General features: G+C 40.0%; 2 protein-coding genes across 4 annotated transcripts; one reads left to right on the top strand and one right to left on the bottom strand.

Annotated features, from left to right (window-relative positions):
* Window positions 1-205: 205 nt before the first annotated feature.
* daw1 (dynein assembly factor with WDR repeat domains 1) lies at window positions 206-11,829 on the bottom strand. Of its 2 annotated transcripts, none has more exons than XM_004561398.3 (13): window positions 11,712-11,829; window positions 11,374-11,446; window positions 10,593-10,737; window positions 9,832-9,890; window positions 9,621-9,743; window positions 9,394-9,493; window positions 8,747-8,830; window positions 7,601-7,707; window positions 7,357-7,459; window positions 6,852-6,966; window positions 6,533-6,609; window positions 577-739; window positions 206-385 (listed from the first exon to the last, which is right to left on the bottom strand). In XM_004561398.3, exons 1-13 carry the CDS (start codon window positions 11,749-11,751, stop codon window positions 351-353), a joined length of 1,224 nt encoding a protein of 407 aa, XP_004561455.1. In that variant the 5' UTR covers window positions 11,752-11,829; the 3' UTR covers window positions 206-350. The 2 variants fall into 2 exon arrangements, with proteins under 2 accessions (XP_004561455.1, XP_004561453.1); XM_004561396.3 differs by having other exon boundaries at window positions 8,747-8,854.
* A 1,675-nt stretch (window positions 11,830-13,504) lies between these two features.
* On the top strand, window positions 13,505-22,732 carry slc19a3b (solute carrier family 19 member 3b). 2 transcript variants are annotated; one of them, XM_076892256.1, is made up of 8 exons: window positions 13,505-13,780; window positions 19,327-19,506; window positions 19,845-20,010; window positions 20,132-20,432; window positions 20,626-20,777; window positions 21,639-21,831; window positions 22,061-22,202; window positions 22,436-22,732. In XM_076892256.1, exons 1-8 carry the CDS (start codon window positions 13,631-13,633, stop codon window positions 22,586-22,588), a joined length of 1,437 nt encoding a protein of 478 aa, XP_076748371.1. In that variant the 5' UTR covers window positions 13,505-13,630; the 3' UTR covers window positions 22,589-22,732. The 2 variants fall into 2 exon arrangements, with proteins under 2 accessions (XP_076748371.1, XP_076748372.1); XM_076892257.1 differs by having other exon boundaries at window positions 22,491-22,714.
* The last annotated feature ends 17 nt before the right edge of the window (window positions 22,733-22,749 follow it).

Raw genomic sequence — 22,749 nt, forward strand, 5'->3', positions numbered from 1 at the left:
ACAATGATGTGAAGTTACCTGAAACCCTGGTACTATATGATGTACAGTTAATCCATCTATTTCCTATAACGTCAATTATTGCTTGAACAAAACAAACAGCTTTTGAAATTGAAGAATTGGACTCCTTTTGATGACATCTTCTGAGCAGAGATTCCAAGCTGCTGTTGATTTCTAGGACCACATTAACTTCACACAGAAGTCAAAGTTTAAACTGAGCAGGAGTTTGTGATTTTTTTGTGTTTTTCTTTTACAGTAGTCCACAATCGAGCAGACACAAAGTGGGCAATATTTGGCAAACACAATTTGATTGTTGTGTTCATGTAAATGCCCTCCTGAGCCTCAGGTAATGTTCAGTACCAGATCCGGCATGTGTTATCCTTGCTGCCTGCAGGGAAGCACAAATACAAATGGATAGCTGCACAGAAGGACACAGCTGCACGCTTTTCATCTAAAAACTGCAATTAAGCATTTGTGACGGTTGTGATGAAGAGTACATTTGCCTCCTACAGCTACATTTTAACAGTGTACGATGGTCAGATGGGGTTTATGTGTGTTTTCTGTGTCAGTTCTATGTACCTGTAATGATTGTGTCACCCTCGTAGTTGAAGACGCAGGAAAAGATCTCGTCTGTGTGCCCCTCCAGGACTTGTAAGCAGACTCCAGAGTGAGCATCCCAGAGCCGAGCTGTCTTGTCTGAGCTGGCAGTCAGGACTCTGGTGCCCTGAGGGCTGAAACAGATCTACCAAGAGAGGCAGAGCCAGGACAGTTAGCCTTTTTTCGAGGGTTGTGGTACATTTGCAACAAAGTTGCTGAATAAGAGATTATGCCAGAGAAAGTAGAAATGACATGAGGGGTGGAAATGGGTGAGTCTAGACCAATTTTACCATATCAGTAGCATTATTCCATTGAGGTCATTCAACTTAAAATGCTTAAGGAGGATAAAGGCACCAGTGGAACTACTCTGAGATGATAGAGGAGCGTTATGAAAATCATGGCTGAAACTGATTGTATTATAGTCTGGGTTTATCATTCCCTGAGTGGTTTTATATCCTAACAGTGAGGTAAAGGAAGGGATGATTAAATGAAGTTGGCCCTAGATGGCCATGAAAGTAAAGTATGTTTTTTTATTAAAATTCTAAACTCAGTGCCAACGAGAGACCCCCAGACAGGAAATGGAAACTGTCTAGAGAAGAAGCTGGCAAGGATAGAAGATTGAGGTGTGGGTGGGGTGTGTGTGTGGGTGGAAGCTATGACAGGTGCCAAAATGGAAGGTTGATGTTTTAAAATGGACAGCGAAGAGAAAAAGATCAAAAAGAGTAAAGGAATGAGATAAAAAATAAACAAAGCTGATGAGTGTCTCAGTTGCATACTGCATATTAAAGTGGACATGAAACACTATGTGTAGAAAGGCTAAATTACATCATGGAGCACTAGTCCAATGTCACTGTCTGAGAAGCTGGATTTAAGAAATAAGTGTTTTTAAGGTCATATGTTGTGTCAGTACACAACAAGACGTCACAGGGTTGTTTTGTTGGTTGCTGCCTTACATTAGTTTATGTTAGCTAACTAGCGATAGAACCAATACCTCAAGGATAAAAATACTAAGTAGCTAGACTGATCACTTAGGTTTGAGGGCATTCATTCATGTGTACAGCTCTCTTAAGCTCCAGTCACAGCATTTTAATCAGTTTGAGTTCTCGACTTAAACCGGGCAATTGCAACACCCTGACTCTTTACCTTTTCAGCCATTCTGTTGTAGATTTGCTGGTCTGTTTAGAAGCACTGTCCCACTTCATTACATAACTTAGTCCAAGCCTCGTATTTGGCTCTAGAATATTTTGGTATACAGAAAACGTCACAGACACCTCAGTGACTCCAACTTGCCCCGGACCTGCAGCTGCAAACTAAGACTAAACCATCACCCCTCTACCGCTGTGCTTGACAGTTTGTATGAGGTGTTTGTGTCGATATACATTTTCTATTTCGCAGTTTTGGAAATATCCTCATAAACACTGCATTGTGGACAAACATCTCCACTGTGGTCTTGTCTGTTAAAAGGATATTGCTTTCTCCAGGCACCTTCACAAACAAGCCAAACTTGTTCAGTCTGTTTCTCTTTATGCCATTATGAACTTTAACATTTAGCATGCTAACTGATGCTGATGATCAATAAATACATTTGATTTGCAACAGTTAGCAGTTACTTGTCCTCTTAACCCCTATGGAAGCAACAAGGACAGGGGTGCCCAATCCCGGTCCTCGAGAGCTACCGTCCTGCAGCTTTTAGATGCATCCTTGTTCCCACACACCCGAATCAAATGAATGGCTTGTTATCAGGCCTTTGCCAAACACGATGGCATGCTGAAGAGGTAATCAAACCATTTGATTCAGCTGTGTTGGAGTAGGGATGCATCTAAAAGCTGCAGGATAGTAGCTCTCGAGGACTGGGATTGGGCAGCCCTGAACAAGGGTGTTCTTAGCCAACTCCAGGCCTCGAGGGCAGGTGTCCTGCAGGTTTTAGATCTCACCCTGAGTCTACACACCTGAATGAAATGATTAGTTCATTACCAGGCCTCTGGAGAACTTCAAGAGATGTTGAGGAGGTAATTTAGCCATTTAACTCAGCTGTGTTGGAACAAGGACACATCTAAAACCTCAAGGCCTGGGTTTGGACACCACTGTGTTAAATAAATAATGACACCATATAATACGTCATGTGTTCTTGTTAATCTGAGATTATTTTTACCAGACTGGAAGCAAGTGAACTTTCCTTTTTATATAACTGTATATATAAAATGGAGGAAGGATTAACAAGGCTAAAGCATTTGTTTAATCTGGCATTACTCAATATCGTCTCTCTTGCATGGTCACTAGGTTACATTGGCCTAACCAATCACATCTTGTTTGTAGCGTAAGAATGACTCAAAACTACGAGAACCATTTTTGTTGGTTAGATGTAGAGGCTAACTTTAAGGTAAAAGTTAATTTTAAAACGCATTTCAACAAGGACCTGCAAAAATGCTACTTCCTACACCATATGGATTTTTTCAATGAAAGTTTGGAGCATGCTGTAAATGGGCTCTACAAATTTAATCAAACACTGATTTTTTCCATTAGATTGTCATTTTGATTTGAATTAAGGGCAAGAATAAAGCAAATGGAACATCCAGAATAGGAAAGAGTCCTCTTAATGCTTAGTTTGAAAACACAGTTATGAGAAGCTATCTATACCAGCGGTCCCCAACCCCTCGGGTCCATGAGTCGTTTGGTACCAGGCCGCGAGAGTTGAGGCTTGAGTGTGAAAGTTATGGTTTTCAGGATTTTTATCGTTATTTTTTTTATCGTTTTTCTCATTAACTTTGTTTCCCTGGGTCTATTCCCGTGTTGTGGATAAATCTTCTTTTTTTTTTGCTACCGATACTGGTTTTATTTTTAAAGGCCGGTCCGTGAAAATATTGTTGGACATAAACCGGTCCATGGCGCAAAAAAGGTTGGGGAATGCTGATTTATACCATCTTCCACACAGAAGAAAATATCTTTAGACCTTTAGAACTAGTCATTTAATTAGCATTCCATCATTTATAATATATTATCATTCACAAACAAAAGGGTAGCAAAGTGAATTTACTACAGCAGTGACCGAGATGTAATAAAAATAAAATTAAAAGCTTACTGAGTGAGATACTGAAATAGAAGGAAAAAAACATGGGGAAGAAAATGGTTAAGAAGCATGGACAGGAGGATGGCTGGTGTCCTGTTAGGGAGAGATTAGTGTCATAATCCCCTGGAATCATCTTCCATCCAGCCTGTTTATTACTGGCTGTCTAATGTGTTTTAGTAAATGCACACAGAGAAGCCCTCTGAGCCAGAACCTGTGGAAAACCCACACTCGTGCAGAGCATCGCACTTGACAAATATTAAATGGGTGATATCGCTCCAAATAAAGAACAAGGTCAGTGCAGGGTCAGACAGCAGTGCCCCATGCCAGAGTACTCGCATGTATGTGCTTGCGTTACTACTAGTAGGCCATGTTAATCAGGTTTAGAACTGTGCTCACAGATTTCTGGCGATAACTCAAAACATCCTGAAGCTTCGAGTCCTGTCCCTCCATTTCAGCATCAAACTCTGTCACATGTTAGCTAGGTAATTTTAAAAAATGACCTATTTAAAGCACTGGCGAGGAAAACTGTGGTCTGAGTCAATATTACACAAAAATCACAAGTTTATTCACAGCTGCTAGCTGCATGACGCATGCCCAAAGTTGTGGCTGTGGCCCTGGTTATAGAATACTTAATAATTTGTTCTTATTTTTATTACTACATTTGCCATACGGATACTGAGATCATTTTCTGAATGGTTTCAAACATAAGACTCACAAATGGGTAAAAGTTTGCTATGAAATCAGTAACTTAAAAAAAATAACAGTCTCACATCTGTGCTCTTTAACTATAATAGCTACAAAGAAGTAATCGCCCAATCACACGGCATCACAGCAGTGCATTTAGGCACCCATTAGGCACATAGACATGGTTGAAAAGACCTCAAATTGAGAATCAGAATTAGGAAGAAAGATGATTTTTAGTGTCGCTGAGCATGGAATGTTTGTTGGTGTCAGATGGGCCAGTGTAACTACTGTCTAGAGATGGCACGATACCACTTTTTTATGTCCGATACCGATACCGATATCATAAATTTGGATATCTGCCGATACCGATATGAATCCGATATAGTGTTTTTTAATCAACAAAACTGTTTTTTTAAATATCTTGCTGCATTTTGTATAAGTTCATACTCAAGTTTAAAACAACAACTACACTAAAGCTATTCTGTTATACCTGTATGCAAAAAAAAATATTTCATGGTTCAGCAATACTGATCAATCTAATAAACTTAAACCTACACCATCCTCCCTATTCTGGTATTTTAAAGAGTACTTAGCATAAATATTAAGCAACCTAACTAATAGGGTTCCAACTCCCAGCAACAACAAAAATAAATAAAAAATGGGGAACCACCCCTCACGCTCCACCTCATGATGCTTAATCGACGTAATCAACCTTAATTTGATGCAGTGTGAAAAAAAATGCACAGAAATCAATTATTTTTCAAGAAATATTAAATAGATTCAACATCTTTCTTCAACAAAATTGCAGACTGCACAGATGGTACCTTCCCAAAGGAAAAAGTACTATATCTTACTAGGGTATATATATTAGACTTAATAGTCACTATATACAGTAATTGACTTCTATTCATTTTACATCAAATTAAAACTTTGGGTGTCAGATAATTATTTTTTAAAAGCTAGACATTTTAAATGAGAATAAGAAAGAAAAGTATGTCTTTGTGCCCCCTTTTCCCTGTTAATGCCCTATCGGCCCCCCTGGCTAAACTGTGCTAGATCCGCCCCTGCACAGTTACCAGCCGTCAGCTGCGTAGAAAAGGATCCTCGAGTAGAAAGTAATAATAAATAAATTCTAACAACAGCTTATCAAGCTTAAACGTGCTGCTGTTGTTCAGCCGCTGGTTTCCTCTTTCTGGCGCGAAGTGGGCCAAAAACAAACAAAAGAGACGGACTCGTGACAGAAAAGCCGATCAGCTGATCATTAAGCAGTTTCATGATTGAAGTAGCAGCAAGAAGAGGCAGTCGCTTGTTAAGCTTAATGCAGGAATGCTTTACAAACATTCAGAGATGGACTTACACACTTGCTTTACTTCTCTCGGGGATAACTTTGTCGGAGATGAAATGCCGGGTTGCTAGCGAAGCTCCAAATGCTATCCAGACCACCGACAGGTCCCGCATGCCACAGCCGCTCTATCACGTGATGCATACTGCTCCGACGTGCTAACGTTCTGAGGTGAGTTACGGCGTGTTGCAAGTTTTGTGAGGTGCTTTCGTGATATTTAATGGATCGGATTACATTTTTTATTTTTCTCCGATATCCGATCCAGTAATTTAGGTCAGTATCGGACCGATACCGATACGTAATATCGGATCAGTCCATCTCTACTACTGTCTACTGAAATTTACCTACAACCATAGGGTGGACTAAAAAGAGAAAATATCCAGTGATCGACAGTTCTCTGGGTGAAAATACTTGAGTCTCAATTTCTGCTGCAACGTTTAGATGGTACGGTCAGAATTTGGTGAAAACAACATGAAAGCAGCCTGACCCCTGAATCAAAGGTTCAGGCTGCTGGTGGTATAATGGTATGGGGTATGGCAAACTTCGGCATCCTTAGTAACGATTAAGCATTATTTAAAATGCCAAAACATGTCTAAACTCACCTTAACCCAGCTTTTTCAACAGCAAAAACCTGATATACGTAAGGTGTACCAAGGGGCAGGGTTACGCTTTACAAGTTAAAATAATAGTTAATACTCACAAAGTTGAGAAGAGTGATAAAATGCTGAAAAAGCTTGAGCAACACAGTTATGCTTTTTCATTTAATTACAGATAAATAGATGACAAAAAATAGCCATAACTTAAATTGTTCTTTTAGAACAGACAGTTTGGCTTCATCAACTTACCTTGGAGATATCGCCATCGTGGCCTTCTAAGGTTGCAAGACACTGATGTGTTGCTGTACTGAACACTCTTGCTGTCCCTGAGAGTTTCAGGAAGAGAGAGAGTTTTCAGCACACAGGCACAGCTTACAAAATTATAAAAATGTTGCTTTTGTTGTGGAAAATCCAAATTTATACAACCAATAAAGCTTAGGTATTTGTAGAAATCTTTAAATGCAGAATCTTAAATTCTGCACAAGTAGTATATTTAGGGTACGTTTGTAATACCGTGCTAGTACAGTTTTACTCGGAATGTAATCTTTTGACTGAAGTGTTGTCTCACCATCAGCTGAGGCAGTAGCAATGAGTTGACCACTTAAATCAAAACACACATCCAACACCTCTTCTTTGTGTCCAGTGAGGGTGGCAACACACTTCCCACTGACAGTCTCCCAAACCTGCGAACACATTTACACATGTCAAAAAACAGAATTATACATGCACACAGGAGCGAACTACATAACTGGAGCATTCATTCATCATGGAGCATGGAAACACCAAACTCATGAAGTATGCATTTGTGAATGTAGCATTAAACTCTGAAGTGGCTTTATTATGGCCATCTCCCTCAGAGGAATGCAGCGAGGTGGATAATTCTCACTTGTGAGCGTGACTCATCTTGGTGTAATTAAGGAATTAGGATTTAATTTTTCTCCACAGACCTTAGACACAGGAGTTTGCGAGAGAGTGGGAAATTGAAGACGGTAAATACAAACAGACATGTTTTCAGCCTCTGACAAGAGATTTTGGGAACAAAAAAAAGATATTTGGGCTTAATGATAGCTTACTTTGCAGGTTTTATCCATGGAACCAGTAACAATCAAGGAGCAATCCCAGTTAAACTGAGTATTGCTTATTTCTCCCATGTGACCAATGAGTGTGTGGACCCGTCTAGGGGAAAAAACAAGGAATTGAACAGCAATTAATCAGTCTCACAGCTTTGTAAGGCAGAATCGATAAGTGTTACATTCTCTGTGAAGTATAAATGATGACACATGCACAAATGGATGCATAATATTGATAACTTCTGACCTTCCTGAAGCAACATCCCATATAGTGACTGTGTGGTCGAAGGAACCGGTGACAAGTTGACTACCCACTGTGTTAAAGCACAGCGAGAGGACCTCTGCGGTGTGACCCTGAAAGGAGATGGCATTATCTCTCACTGTCTTATTTCGTTTCTCCCTCACAGCCACTCACATGGAGTGGATGGATGAAAAAGTGCATCATAAAATGCAAATATTTACCAACCACAACAGTGTGGCTTATACAGCTGATTATTTTCACCTTGTGTGTGTGTGTGTGTGTGTGTGTGTGTGTGTGTGTGTGTGTGTGTGTGTGTGTGTGTGTGTGTGTGTGTGTGTGTGTGTCCCTGCAGAAAAGTGGGGCTGTTGTCCTAGAAGGAACTACATCAAAGGCAGCTTTAAGAACTTTGGCAGGTGTTTATGTCTTACTGTCCTTGGATGGATTTGTCCCAACAGTGCAAAGTACAGCCTCCAAACTTTAGAAGTGTGTATTTAAGATCAGAATGAGTTTGAAGGTAAGTGTGGTCCAATTCATAAGTGGTGGCTCGCACCCACTTTGATCACCTGTCCCTCATTTATTTTACTTTTTAGGGCTCATTTGAGGTATTTTGTGCATAATGTTTAATGTTTTCAAAGGCGTGTGCAGTCTGGCAACTAAATGGTGTCATAGCTAGTGTGAGCCCCCCACATTATAGTCTCCTGAATTTGTTAACAGAAATACACAGGTTAGCCTTACCGGTAGATTTATAAAATTGAAGTTAACTTAAAAAAAAAAGAACAGATTAAAGAATCTGCACTCAGTTGACTGCATTACTGATTCTTCATGGTGTGAGAAGCTAAGTGAATTGAGAGGGGCAGAGAGTTGCTCCTTGCTGACACAGATTCAGCAAGTCACACTATAAACCCACGTGCAGTCTGCACATTAAAGAGGTCTCACTACTCCCCTTAGAGAGGGCTATCAGTGCCTTCTTAAAGAGTTTGTCACATTCCTATCAAATGTTGGTCATCAAGAGCACTTGACAGCATTCATGTCACTTTCACAAGTGACTAAAAAGTTAATGAATCATCATTAATGAATGAATGTGGGTCACAACACCAGGATAAGAAGAGCAAGAAAAGCAATGGGACAGAGTTTGAGGAAAGGGTATCTCACAGTCAGTGTGGCCACTTCCTCCCCACTCTCCACATCCCACAGCTTGGCAGTGGTGTCCATACTGCTTGTGGCCACCAGCGTACTCTGGGGGTTGAATGCAAGACACACCTACAAAATTTTTTTACTTAGGTTGTATTGTATTCTGTAGCAAAGCTGAATAGTATATGGCATATGAACTGCTCTAAACTCTCGATTTGAAACAGTTGTTTCTATTCTTGGCTTGATATGGCAATTTACTGAATATGGTCATCTCACCCATATGCTTACAGCAGCCCAACCCAACCTCTTGTTTGTGAGTCAATCACAGCCAATCAGAAAAAAAAAGCTCATTTAGAGAGCAGATGGACTTAATGGGAGTAAAATATCTTGCCTCAGACAGAAGATGAAACAAGCTGCCCAAGGCTCAGTCTTAGATAAATGGAGATTACTTGTAAATCATGCAAAGCTACTATGAGTCCAAGAATAAAAATGTAGACAGTAAATAAAATTATAGGTCCTGTTAAAGTACTAAACACAATACCATAGCAGAACCTTGTAGTTTAAATGCTCACATAGCTTAAATACTGACTTGTGTTTCAAATATGAATCAGCAATCAACCAAAAACTAACACAAATGAAATTCATTTAAAACAAATCATTATACATACTATTTCTCCCATGTGTCCCCGATAAGTATGAAAACATTTGCCAGTCTCGGCACACCACAGTTTGCAGGTCTTATCAAAAGAGCCAGTCGCAATCTTGTCTCTAAGTTTAATAGAGAGAAAATAAAGCAATGAAACATTCATTTTTAAGATGAAACACTGATGTGAATCTTCAATTGAGCAATGCGACCCTCCCATGTTATAAAGGTTTTCCTAAAACAGCTCATTACCCATAAGGGTTGTTGAACGCAATTGCATACACCACGTTTCTGTGACCCTCTAGCACGTGCAGCTCTGTGCCTGAGGCTGTGTCCCAGACTCTACATGTCCTGTCGTAACTCCCAGTTATAAACCTGCAGTGTGAGAGAAAAGGGGGAATTGCACAAACTGTAATTTCTCCTAAACAACAAAGTGGCAGGTTACTCAGTGTTAAAAACTCACCTTGACCCAGATTTGTCAAAGGCAACATTTGTCAGTGGCAATATGTGTGCCTTGAGCTCCTGGAAAAAAAATTGAAACTGGTCTGAAAAATCCAATTTAGTTATTGACTACATTCATCTACATTCATCTTTAAAATTACCCATGTAACTTCTGTATGTATAATTCATTTGACTATAATGTAATGTGAAGGCTTCTTCCTCCTGGCCCACCACTGGTGGAATAACTTTCTGCTCTCATTAAGAACAGAAAGATCTCCCAATTTTTAGATGCAGGCAAAATAAATTCAGTAACCTCTGATCTCCAGCAATGCAACTGACCCTGACTTCCATTTAACTCCCCTAATACATGCGCATGAAGCACTAGCGACTTAGTAACCCGATCACTGCTGCTTTCTAGTGCCTCTCTAAAACAGTAGTTACTAATTTCACAAATCACATTCCACATATGTAAATAGCATCTGCTAATCGCCGAGCTAATGGATTGTGCCCGTTTATTCATGCTGCAAAAATGTTACTGTTCCAACAGTCTGTGTGGAATAAAAGCATTAATATCATAACTCAATAAGCAACACGTGTGCCATGTTTCACAGACAAAATAAACTTTAGTTCATAAAACCATTCTTTCATTAAAATCAAGGTTACAAGGAGCACCAAATAACTTTCAACAATGTGAGGGAAATAGATAAATGTCTTCACTAGCAGGAATTCCTTGTAAGCGTCATGTCTACGTGTTGATTTATTTACTGCTGTTTTGTGTCTGACCTTGGAGAAACAGAACCTGTGATGGTCCTGCTGGGTCTGTTTCTTCTGAAGTCGAATAACCAGCTGTTTGACCTGATCAGCCTGAGCCTTTGTGACCAGAGGCTCTGATTGTCTGATTTCTTCCACCAACTCATCTGGATTTGTTCTACAATTTTAAAACATAAAATGTGATAAGTCTTTTTGTAATTTTAGGTAGCTTGATGGCAAAAGAGAGAAAAAAAATGTAAAAAAAACAAAAAACAAAAACAAACCAAAAAAAACCAAGACATTAGGAACAGAAAAGGGAAAGAAAATGGAAACAGAAAGGGGGTTTAGGATAACAAATACAGCTTAACAAAGATTACATTTACTCTACAATTTCACCAAAGTATGTTTAATGTGTGTTAAAATATCACTCCCCGTGTTGTCAGATTTACACCCTTGTGACTGCCAGTAAGAGCTGAAATGAGTAATGTTGGTATTCCTAAAGTAAATGGGTCATTTAAAAGAAATCTCTAGTCTAATGTAATGCCACATTAAGGAATTGCAACTCCTCCACAGTCCAACTTCATAATAAATGCAACATGGTTACAAAGTGTTTTTAAATAGGGTTTTAGTCTGCAGAAAGTCGTTTTTTAGTGGTAATGTAACCGTAGGTTGTAACAGTTTGTTATTGACATTATCTTCAGTGCTGAGATCACACACACACACACACACACACACACACACACACACACACACACACACACACACACACACGCAGAGAGAGAGAGAGAGATCCTAACAGGTACAACTCACGCACTCTGGAGTCAAATCCAAAAGATCTATTGATTTGGTCCTCAGAAATCCTCCTTTCTCGTATTCAAGGATTATACCTGACAGCATAAAAAAATGAAAAATAAAAGAATTAAAGAGAGGCTGACATTACAACACCTGGGTTCTAGTTAACTTAACCTGTTATGTCTTATAATGACAAACTATCTAACCCTTCTGCCGATTTGAGTTTGAAAAGCGTTAGCTAACTAGCTAATGTCAGACAAACTTTAGGCCATAACGATTTAATATGAAGGTTAGGCACAGTCATATGACCTCCATGAGAAGCAACATTTTAGATAGGACTACAAACATAACTTGTATTACCTGGCGGATAATATCTGAGGAGAAACCGCTTGAGTTTCATTATGACTTCTAATAAGGTCCTATCACATCACATAGAAACAAACCGTTGTTATGGCGACCGGACTCGCGTCCGTTGTATTAGGCATGCGTACCGCGCATGCCTAATACAAGCCTTAAAGGACCGGCGTTGCACCAAAAAGTGCTGGTCTGCCAAAAAGTGATTTCAAGTTTCTATGTGTGTTTTTTGTTTTTTTTAAATTATGTGTAATGTCTTTACATATATTGATAAATAGACTTTAGACTATATATAAAATAATTACCAGTTTTGCAAGTATCTTTATGACCCGGTCCTTTTTGGCCAGTTAAAATATCTATATTGTCATGCTGCTGCTGTCTTTGCCAGATCGCTCTTAAAAAATAAAATTTTAATGCCAGTGAGACTTTTTTAACGGGATACATAGGCTAAAGGATATATAACAGTCACTTCTAAAATTCTACCTTGTGACAGGAATGTTGTGTGTAGCTCAAGATGAGTTGATATCATTCATGAAGATTACTTTTGACATATATTTCAAATATTATAGGCCAGCAAGTCATGTACAGCAGTTTAAACACGGGCAGTCACTTTTTGGCAGACGATCACTTTTTTTCAATGTCTAATATATTTGCTCTAATAGATTTTAGTAAACTAGATTTACGAAAGGGTTGTATATAAAATAAAAAAATAACCTGTTTTTCAAATAACAGTTTTTCAAGGCTCTGCGTTATTAGTCCTACTTTATAATAAATTAAGTCCTTTTTTAAGCATAAATGATGTGTACATAACTGTGATGCAAGGTTTTTATAGTTAATTAAAGCTAAAAAATTGTAGCTTTTACCTTGTCACAAGAATGCTCTTTCCTGCTCAAAATGACTTATCACTACTAAGACATATGTTTCCGGTATGTTTGCCAGATCAGGAGCTAACAAGTCATTTACGACACCAACAATCAGTTTTTGGTGAATGCTGTAAAACACCTTTTTGGGAGAATCCCTTGTTTTTTCATTTACTGAATTCATAAATAAATAAATACGCAAAATTTCCCAATTTTCCAAACTGATTGATGAGTAATGAGTTTCAAAGTTTATTATACACTGTAGTTTGTTCATGAACTGTGGTGCATACCAGAAAGCAGCTCTCTGCTCTCTGTAACTCATTGACAGTTATCACAAACACTTGATTGCAGTTGTTGCTGCTAAGGGTGGCCCAACCAGTTATTAGGCGTAGGGTGCAATCACTTTTTCACACAGGGGCCATGTAGGTTTTGATTTTTTTTCCCCCTTAATAATAAACACTTTTATTTCGAAACAGCATTTTGTGTTTAAATGTATTTCTGGTGGCATTCATATGTAAATTTGTGTGATGGTCTGAACCATTTCAGTGTAATAAACATAAAAAAAACGGAAATAAGGAAGGAGGCAAACACTTTTTCACCCCACTGTATGCGGATGCCTTCATTTTGCCTGCAATCTCTTACCAATCTTTTCATATAACTCAATGCAGTGAGTGCAGTCATTTGTAGTAATAAATTGTTTGAAAACATCCAAATATTTCATGTTTTGTTTTATTAGCAGCTCTGTCTTTATACTCTGGGAGGGAATAGTCACTTGTATATTCCCAATATCAGTATGCCTATTAAGAGTGTGAGTCACTCCAATCCCACAATAAATGACTGTACTTATTTCCTCACCGTTCTTCTTGTCTGTTGCTCCCTGACAGGTCAAAGTCTGAATAAGGCATGTGTAGATGATTAAGTGTTTATATTCTAGCTACTTACAAGGTAACCTGACGAAAGCTCAAAGTGCTTTGGTATTAAACCAGATAGTGTTTTTTTAAATCAAGACTGAAGTGCAACTAAAAACAAAAGGAAACAGCAGGGAAATCTCGCTGAGATACTAACATGGGGTGCTGGGCCAAGTTGAAGTCATCTGGATGGGTTTACCCCACAGCCATCCTGTCACTCTATGGATTTTTTGCAAACTGTAGGGTTGCAGAACCTTTCCTGACACCATACCTTATTGGACCATGCAAGAACATTTCTGAAGAAGTGGTAAGGACTACGGACACACTTTCTGTCTTTTATTAAAAGGCAAGGCAAGTCAAGGCAAGTTTATTTATATACCACAATTCAACAACAAGGTGAATCAGTAGTTAAAATATAAGTTTTGAAATTTAAGCTTAAAAGTGTAGATTTGGTGTTTTATTCAAATGCAGCTGAGAATAGGTGAGTCTTGGATTTACCTGGATTTAAATAAACTGAGTGTTTCAGCTGATCTGAGGCTTTCTGGGAGTTTGTTCCAGATATATGGAGCATAAAAGCTGAATGCAGCTTCTCCGTGTCTGGTTCTGACTCTGAGAACTGATAAAAAACCGGATCCAGATGACCTGAGGGATCTGGAAGGTTCATACTGGGTCAGGAGGTCACTGATGTATTTTGGTCCTAAACCATTCAGAGCTTTATAGACCAGCATCAGAACTTTAAAGTCTATCCTCTGACGGACAGGCAGCCAGTGTAAAGACCTCAGAGCTGGACTGATGTGGTCCACTTTTTTGGTCTTAGTGAGGACTCGAGCAGCAGAGTTCTGAATGAGCTGTAGTTGTCTGACTGATTTTTTAGGTAGACCTGTAAAGATGCTGTTACAGTAATCAAGCCTACTAAAGATGAATGCGTGGACTAGTTTTTCCAGGTCCCGTTGAGACATCAGATCTTTTATCCTTGAAATATTCTTGAGGTGATAGTAAGCTGACTTTGTTATTGTCTTAATGTGTTTTTCTAAGTTTAGGTCTGCATCATCACTACACCCAAATTTCTCGCCTGGTTTGTGGTTTTTTGGTGTATAGATTGAAGTTCTCTGGTGACCTGTAATCGTTTTTCTTTGGCACCAAAGACTATTACCTCAGTTTTGTTTTTGTTTAGCTGGAGAAAATTGTGGCACAACCAGTCATTAATTTCCTCAATACATTTACCAAGAGCCTGTACAGGGCCTCGGTCTCCTGGTGACATTGTGATATATATTTGTGTGTCATCTGCATAGCTATGATAGTTTATTTTGTTGTTCTTTATAATCTGTGCCAGTGGGAGCATGTAAATGTTAAACAGAGGGGGTCCCAAGATGGAACCTTGGGGAACTCCTCATGTGATACTTGTCTGCTCAGATGTGAAGTTACCTATTGATACAAAGTATTCCCTGTTTTCTTAGTATGTTTTGAACCAGTTTAGTACAGTTCCTGAAAGACCTGCCCAGTTCTCCAGTCGTTTGAGTAATATGTTGTGGTCAACTGTATCAAATGCTGCACTGAGATCCAGTAAAACTAAGACTGACATTTTTCCACTGTCTGTATTCAGACATATGTCATTAAACACTTTGGTCAGAGCGGTTTCAGTGCTGTGGTTCTGTCTAAAACCTGACTGGAAGGCATCATTAGATTAGATTAGATTAGATTAGATTAGATTAGATTAGATTAGATTAGATTAGATGAAACTTTATTAATCTCTCGGGTGGGTTCCTCTGGGAAATTCAGTTATACAACAGTTCATAGCAGTTATTTTGTTTTAAGAAGTAATTGAGCTGTTGAGAAACTGCTTTTTCAATGATCTTACTTAAAAATGGGAGATTTGAGATCGGCCTGTAGTTGTTCATTTGTGTCATGTCAAGATTGTCGTTTTTCAGTATAGGTTTAATTACAGCAGTTTTTAGTGGTTCTGGAAACACGCCTGATATTAAAGAAAAGTTGACGATCTGTAACAGGTCTGACTCGAAGACTTTGAGACCTTTTTGAAAAAACTTGTTGGCAGGCCATCTAAACAGCAAGAGGAGTTCAGTTGACATAAGATGTCCCCCGGGTCTTTGCTGTTAATCGGGTGAAACTGTTTCATGGTGTTTAAACAGTTTTTCAGTGGACACGGTACATATCCTGAATATGCTGTTGATGTACCAATTGCTTGTCTAATCTTTTGGATTTTTTTCTGTGAAGAATTTGGCAAAGTCATTGCAGGCCATGGTCGAATGAAGTTCAGCTGCCACTGACACAGGAGGGTTTGTTAGCCTGTCAACTGTAGAAAATAAGACCCGAGCATTATGGCTGTTTTTAGTGATGATGTCAGAGAAGTAGGACCTCCTTGCACTCCTCAGTTGTAAATTATAATTGTGAAGTTTTTCTTTATAGATGTCATAGTGAACCTGGAGGTTTGTTTTTCTCCATCTGTGCTCATCTTTCCTACACTCTCTTTTTTCATTTTTCACTAGTGTGGAGTTTCTCCGTGGAGACTTTTTCCTTCCAGAGATAACCTTCACCTTAATGGGAGCAATAGTGTCCATTACATTTAACATTTTAGCATTGAAGCTATTGACGAGCTCATTGACTGAACCTCTGGACAGGCCAGGTGTTAAGGGGAAGACCTGGTTAAATATCTCACTACTGTGTTCTGTTATACACCGTTTTGTGATCACTGCTGTTGATATATTTGTGTGGGCTGAAATTTTACTTTCAAAGAAAACACAGTAATGATCAGACAGGCCCACATCAGACACAGTAACCTTTGAAATGCTCAGGCCCTTGGAGATCAGTAGGTCAAGAGTGTGTCCTCTATTATGTGTGGCCTCTGTTACATGCTGAGTCAGCCCAAAGTTGCCCAAAGTGTTACTCAGGTCTTTAGTCCCTTTGTCCTGAGGGTTGTCCACATGGATCAGATCACAGACAGCAGTTCACTGAGGTCATTAAAAAAGTCTGTGCAGTATTTGGGAGGCCTGTAAACATTAAGAAACACAACTTTGGATGGGGCCTTCAGCTGTAAAGATTCAAAAGACTGAAAACTTCCAGGAGACAGCTGCTTACATTGAAATGATTCATTAAATAAGACAGCAACCCCCCTCCTCTCCTGCTCACCCTGGCCTCACTGATAAAACTGTAGTTAGGAGGGGTCGTCTCGATGAGAACAGCTCCACTGTTACTTTGGTCCAACCAAGTTTCTGTTAAAAACATAAAATCAAGGCTGTGCTCAGTGATTAAATCATTAATTTAAAATGTTTTCCCAGCTAAAGATCTAACGTTTAATAAAGCCAGCTTAAGTGTTTTAGAGGTATTATTTGCCCCCTTGTGTTTGGGAGCAGTCTGTGGCACACAAGGTATGTTTACTATATTTAAAGATCTTTTAGAGTGCAGCTCTCTGTGTTTTGACCAGGCCACATGTCTCCTGTCACCTAAAAGTACAGAAATTTTAAAACCTTCTAGTAAACAGGGACCCAGCTTCTCCTGGGAAAAGTCACCACTAGGGCTGGGCGATATATCGAGTTTTTTAAAAATATCAATATATTTTCATACGAGATATAAGATGTGACAATATCGTTTATATCGATATAGTCTATGTTACGTTATAATTATACTTGTGGAGCCGCAGGTTTGCCTCTCTTTCGTCCACTTATGTATCTACGCAACGTTACTCGGCCTCGCCTCTCCTTCACTGAACACAACTCCCCCTCCCCCATAGCTTTACCTGCAGGCAATGACAAGATGAAAGAGGAAAATCTCCGCTAGCGAGTTACCTCGGATCCCCCCCTGCGTGGGGCTGGACGGTGTCAACGTGTTAGCGAGCTAACCGCGCTAACGAGCTAACCGCGCTAACGACATGCAGCCCAGAGGGGCTGCACGGCCTAAAATCCTTTCATTTTCTCAAAAATCGACAGTGCACCTTATGTATGAATTCTGGTTGTGCTTACTGACCGCGAACCGATTTTATGTGGTACACAGCGCTCAGCAATCTGTCAAAAAATGTTTTAATATGACTTTGCTAAGCTACGGAGCTGCACCGCTTGATGGAGCCGCCTCGCGGAGTGATACGTACTGTGCTTCAACGTAATATTACCGTACTGTGTGTGTATAAGGACCACAAATGGCACCTGTTCAGAGACGTGGTGCAGCTGTGAAATCTGTCTCTTTGTTATTACGCTCAGCGTCTATTAGTTTACATTTTTACTGCACAATTGTGAGCTTTTCGTTATGCACAAAAACAACATTGTTTTCTTTTATTTATGGACCATGATTATTTAATAAATGCTGATAATTTATTTTTGAGTAATTTCTTCATGTACATCTACGCTGTATGTAAAGAAAATGCCCATTTGACATCTGGGACACAGTGTGACTAAGAACTCTCTTTTTGTTCTTAACTTATGGCTTAAAAAAAAAAAACCCGAGATATATATCTTATATCGCCATCCAGCTAAAAAATATCGAGATATGAATTTTGGGTAATATCGCCCAGCCCTAGTCACCACTGCCATAATCCTCGCAGCCCGGACCCTCCACACATCACACATCAGACTGCGGAGACAGAGCATGAAGGTGGTAAGGAGGAGCTAAGGGGGACGAGGCTGGGCAATGTAACTTCGATTACTCTGTTGAGGGCGGGGCTCGATGGCGAACCTTTGGCTGCTCTGGTGGGGGGTTATGGGGGACAAAAAGGGATTTGGCTGGGGGGTAGATCTGAGCCCAGCATTGACCTGCTCTATCATCTCCTCAGTGAATTTCAGGTGTGGCGAGGAGGGAGAAAGGGAGGGGGAGGAGGGTGATGGCCTGTCAGGGGTTTGGGGGACTGGGGAAGGTCGTGGTCCTTGGTCCTGGTCGTTGGTGTTGTTGAGAGAGTTGGAGGCAAATAGGGACCCCTCTTCTCGCCTCTGATGTCTCTCCTTTCTGCAGCTCATCCCAGGGGGCAGATGAGGCTCCTCCTCAAGGTTTCTGCTGGGCTTTGTCTGTTCTTGCAGTACTGTTTGTTCCTCTTTATGAGATAGCTCCTCGTTTATCTCAGCCTTGGTGCTTGGCGCCAAGCACAGATGGATGATGTATGGAATAAAACAAGTTGGAGGTGAACAGTTTCACCCCTGACTTGTTAAAATTAAATCCATTTGCTTTAAACAGATGCCTGCGTTCCCAAAAAATATTAAAATTATCAATAAAATGCACTGAGTGGTCAGTACATGCTGATATAAGCCATTTATTCAGTGCAAACAACCTGCTGAATCTCTCATCTCCTCCTCTGACAGGCGGTACAGGTCCACTGATGAATACAGCTGCATTCAGAGAGTTTACAGTATTTAATAATCCAGTAAAGTCCCGTTTCAGAACCTCCGTCTGTTGTTTGGACACATCGTTTGACCCTGTATGCAGAACAATGTTTGTCACAGTTGGATATTCATCTGCAATTTGAAGAATTCTCTCAATCAGGTTGTTTGACCATATCCTTAGGAAACAGAGGACTTTAGTGTTCTTACCGCACATCCTTTGTACATCCTTTACAGCAGAGTCAGCCACAATCAGAGTTTCAGGCCTAGCCTTTAGCTTTCCCTGTGGCCTTTTACTTTTCAACAGATTTTCAGACCTTACTTCACTGCTTTTAGATGGATGATTGTCCGATATAGATCCAAGGTCCTTTGATAGTGGAGCAAATCTGTTCTGCAGTTTCACATTCAGCACTTATATGAAAGCAAAACAAAACAAATAAACATGCATCAGTTTTCATAAGCAGTGCGATATGCATGTCATGAAAAAGAAGTACAAATGGGATCATCAGTACTGTTTTGTTGTGCTTGTGGTTTCCAGCTGACCAACTACCTGTTTCCTATCTGGACGTATTCCTACCTGGCCTTTCTTTTCCCCGTCTTCCTCCTGACTGACTTCCTGAGGTACAAACCCCTTATTATAGTACAGGGGTTCTTTCTCATCACCAACTATATTCTACTGTGCTTTGTCCCAGGTCTTCCTGCTATGACTTTCCTTCAGGTCAGTTAAAACTTCTTGTTGTTGTTTCAAGAATGAAGAGTGAAAGGTGCTGTGAAAAAAAATACTTTGCCACTTCCTGATTTCTTACTATTTTGCATACTTGACACACTTACATCCTTCGGATCATCAAACAATTTTTACTGTTAAATGTAGCTAGTCACAATCTTTTTCACACAGGGCCGGGCAGGTTTGGATCGCTTTCTTACCCTTGAAGAAATCTTTTAAAAGCTTTTGTATTTATTCCGGTTATCACAACTTAAATCATACCGTTGTTAATGCATTTAATAGAGTTTATCATGATCTACTGCCTCTTTACAACTGCTCTATTCCATCAACAGGTCAACTATGCTGTAGTGACTTCCACGGAGGTTGCCTACTTTTCCTATATTTACAGTGTAATTCCAGTAGAGAATTACCAAAGAGCTACTGGTTACCTGCGCAGTGCAATGTTGGCTGGATATACATTTGGCGCCACCCTTGGCCAAATGCTTGTCTCCCTTGCTGGTATGGGCTCGTAGTATTTGATCACAATAATATGAAAAATAACATTTGATGCATGACAAGAAAGAAAATTATGAACTGAACTTTAAACAAGCACTAATGAATGATCAATTGTAACCAACAGGCCTGGACTACTTCTATATCAATACTATTACCCTGGGAATTGTGAGTGTGGCATTTCTCGTCTCATTCTGGTTGCCCATGCCCCAGACAAGCATGTTCTTCAAAGGGAAGAAGGCTGCAGCAGTAGACTGCCAGCAAGAGGGGCCACAGGGAGAGAAGGAGTCAGTGACGGATAAGGATGGAGAAGGCTCGGGGAAAGGGAAGATGGAATATAATGGCAGTGCTGGCTACTGCAGCAGAGAAAACGTGGCCGCTGCAGTTCATCTGCTTTGGCAAAGCTTCAGGGAGTCCTACTCTTCCAGGCATTTCTTTTCTTTCAATATTTTTTTTAAATCACTAAGATGCTTTGAGTGCCCACTTGCATTTAATTAACACCTGGGATTACTACTAATTGGTCCAAATTTTTATAATGTATTCATAGGGTACTTCTTTTAAACAGTAGAAGTAGCTGTACAGTCATCATCATAATCTCTTGTCATAATTATCACCATTCAGACATTTAATCTACTGGTCCCTGTGGTGGGCTCTGGCCACAGCTGGTTACGTGCAGGTCTTCAACTACATCCAGCTTATGTGGGACCATATAGAGCCATCTGCCACATCATCCATCTACAACGGAGGAGTGGAGGCTGCGTGCTCTCTTGTAGGTAAGATTGGTGTTAGAGCGGGTTATTTTAGATTAAAAGTAATAATTACAAGATGTTTCAGTCAAGCGACTGTAACAGCGTGAATGTGTCTACATCAGTCAGGGTGAAATACATATTGTTTGTTTTGGTCTGACCTCATTTATTATATATAATATATATGCTCTTAATAAATGACATATGAGATAAATTGAGATAACTTTACTTTTCAACTTACTTTTATATCAGAGTAGAGGAAAAATGATGTAAGAGGGGGTCCACTCATTTGTACTGCAGTGAGCTGGAAGCAGGACTCTAATCAGAGTTCTCTGTCTCTGCTTCAATTAGAAAAGGCGAGAAGACTGCAGCACAACCACATCATGTAGCAAAATAACATTTAACAATGTCATTACAGGCTGCCATTTCTGAATGCACATAGATCTATAAAAACCTGCAATTAAAGGGAATCAGCTGTGCCATATCTGTGGTAACTGATTACACAGACAATGTGTATTGATTTTGAACGGGAATAGCAGCACCCTGGTCCTTTTGGTTTAAGCTCGGCCCGCCTCAGTGCGAGAAGAAGAAGAGTAATTGCTTCTATTAAGGAGATAGAGTTAAAAGGTAATGGATTCTTTGATTATTACTGATAGTTGTTTCCAGGAGTTGGGTGAAACTGGTTCATCATAATAAGCAAACGTTGTGGAGGCCAGGAAATGCATGAGTGTGCATGAGGCCACCGCGGCCTTTATTCTCCCGTTAAAGGGAGGTTAGAAGTAATGGACGAATCAGGGAATGACAATGGGAAGGATGCAAATGTGCAGTGGAGGCGCCGTCCGCTGGGATGTCAGACTAATTGCTTTATTTTTCTTCTTCATGGGCCAGGTGCTGCAGCAGCCTTCTCTGTGGGCTACATCAAGGTGACCTGGGTTGTGTGGGGAGAGCTGGCTTTGGGGATGTTCTCAGCTGTAGGGTCAGGTGCTGTGTTTCTGATGGCATTCACGAGCAGCATCTGGGTATGCTACGTCGGTTATGCCATATTTAAATCCTGTTACATGCTCCTCATCACCATCACAACGTAAGTGCATGATAGAATTTCTCCACGCTGCTCCTCTAAATGTGTTTTAAAAGTGACAAGAACAACTTAAAGAATTCATTCAAACGGACTGTTTTGTCAGTTCAATACAGAGGAAAGGATGACAATATTAGTTTAGAGTCAGCTTACTGGTTGCAGTGCCATACAAATCTATTGCAGTCTTAGAGTATGTGCTGAATCTCTCATAATTATAAGGACTTTGTCACCGCAGGTTTCAGATCGCCTCTAACCTCTCCATGGAGTGCTATGCTCTGACTTTTGGGATCAACACTTTTGTAGCCCTCTCACTGCAGACCATCATTACAGTCACAGTTGTTGATGAAGCTGCACTGGGGCTGGACATCGTGACGCAGGTACGTGTACAGGCTGTAATTATACTACTGCGTATTTGAATGGCAGCACACAGGGATTTAACAACAACTCAAAGTCAAGAACCCGATGGTTCTTGACTTTGAGAGAGTGACACCTGGTGGTTATCATTAGCTGTTGCACGCAGGTCTATTTGATGCAGGTGGTTCACTGCCATAGCATAGATAAAATAATTCTAATAATGCTTAGGATTATGTGTCGTCTCTCTGCTCTGCAGTTTATCATCTACGGCAGCTACTATGCTGTCATATCGCTGCTCTTTTTGATCCGAGGAACCTACACCGCCTGTGTGAACAAACCCTGTCTCCGGCACACGGAAGCCAAGGAACCTGAGTGTGTGGAGGAGGTGATTGCTGCAGAGCGTCTCTGACCTGTGTCAGTGCCCGACAGGTTTTTGGAAGATTGGAACTAATTTACCTTAAACAGCTGCAAATTAACTAACGAGAGCTTGTAAATATGCTTTTCTTAAACACTACAAACTGTAACATTAAACGTTTATACACTGAAAAGCAAACATTTATGTGTTGTGTA

This window comes from Maylandia zebra, linkage group LG14 (genome assembly GCF_041146795.1).
Source record: "Maylandia zebra isolate NMK-2024a linkage group LG14, Mzebra_GT3a, whole genome shotgun sequence".
In the NCBI taxonomy this organism is placed as follows: Eukaryota; Metazoa; Chordata; class Actinopteri; order Cichliformes; family Cichlidae; genus Maylandia; species Maylandia zebra.

Coding starts and splice junctions, on each gene's coding strand:
- daw1 (XM_004561396.3), bottom strand. CDS start 11,751: ATGAAACTCAAGCGGTTTCTCCTCAGATATTATCCGCCAG. Junction 10,738..11,373: donor CTTTTGGATTTGACTCCAGA/GTGCGTGAGTTG, acceptor TTAAAATTGTAG/AACAAATCCAGATGAGTTGG. Junction 6,967..7,356: donor CCATGGATAAAACCTGCAAA/GTAAGCTATCAT, acceptor ATGTGTTCGCAG/GTTTGGGAGACTGTCAGTGG.
- slc19a3b (XM_076892256.1), top strand. CDS start 13,631: ATGGGGTGCTGGGCCAAGTTGAAGTCATCTGGATGGGTTTACCCCACA. Junction 13,781..19,326: donor AGAACATTTCTGAAGAAGTG/GTAAGGACTACG, acceptor TGTGGTTTCCAG/CTGACCAACTACCTGTTTCC. Junction 20,433..20,625: donor AGGGAGTCCTACTCTTCCAG/GCATTTCTTTTC, acceptor ATCACCATTCAG/ACATTTAATCTACTGGTCCC.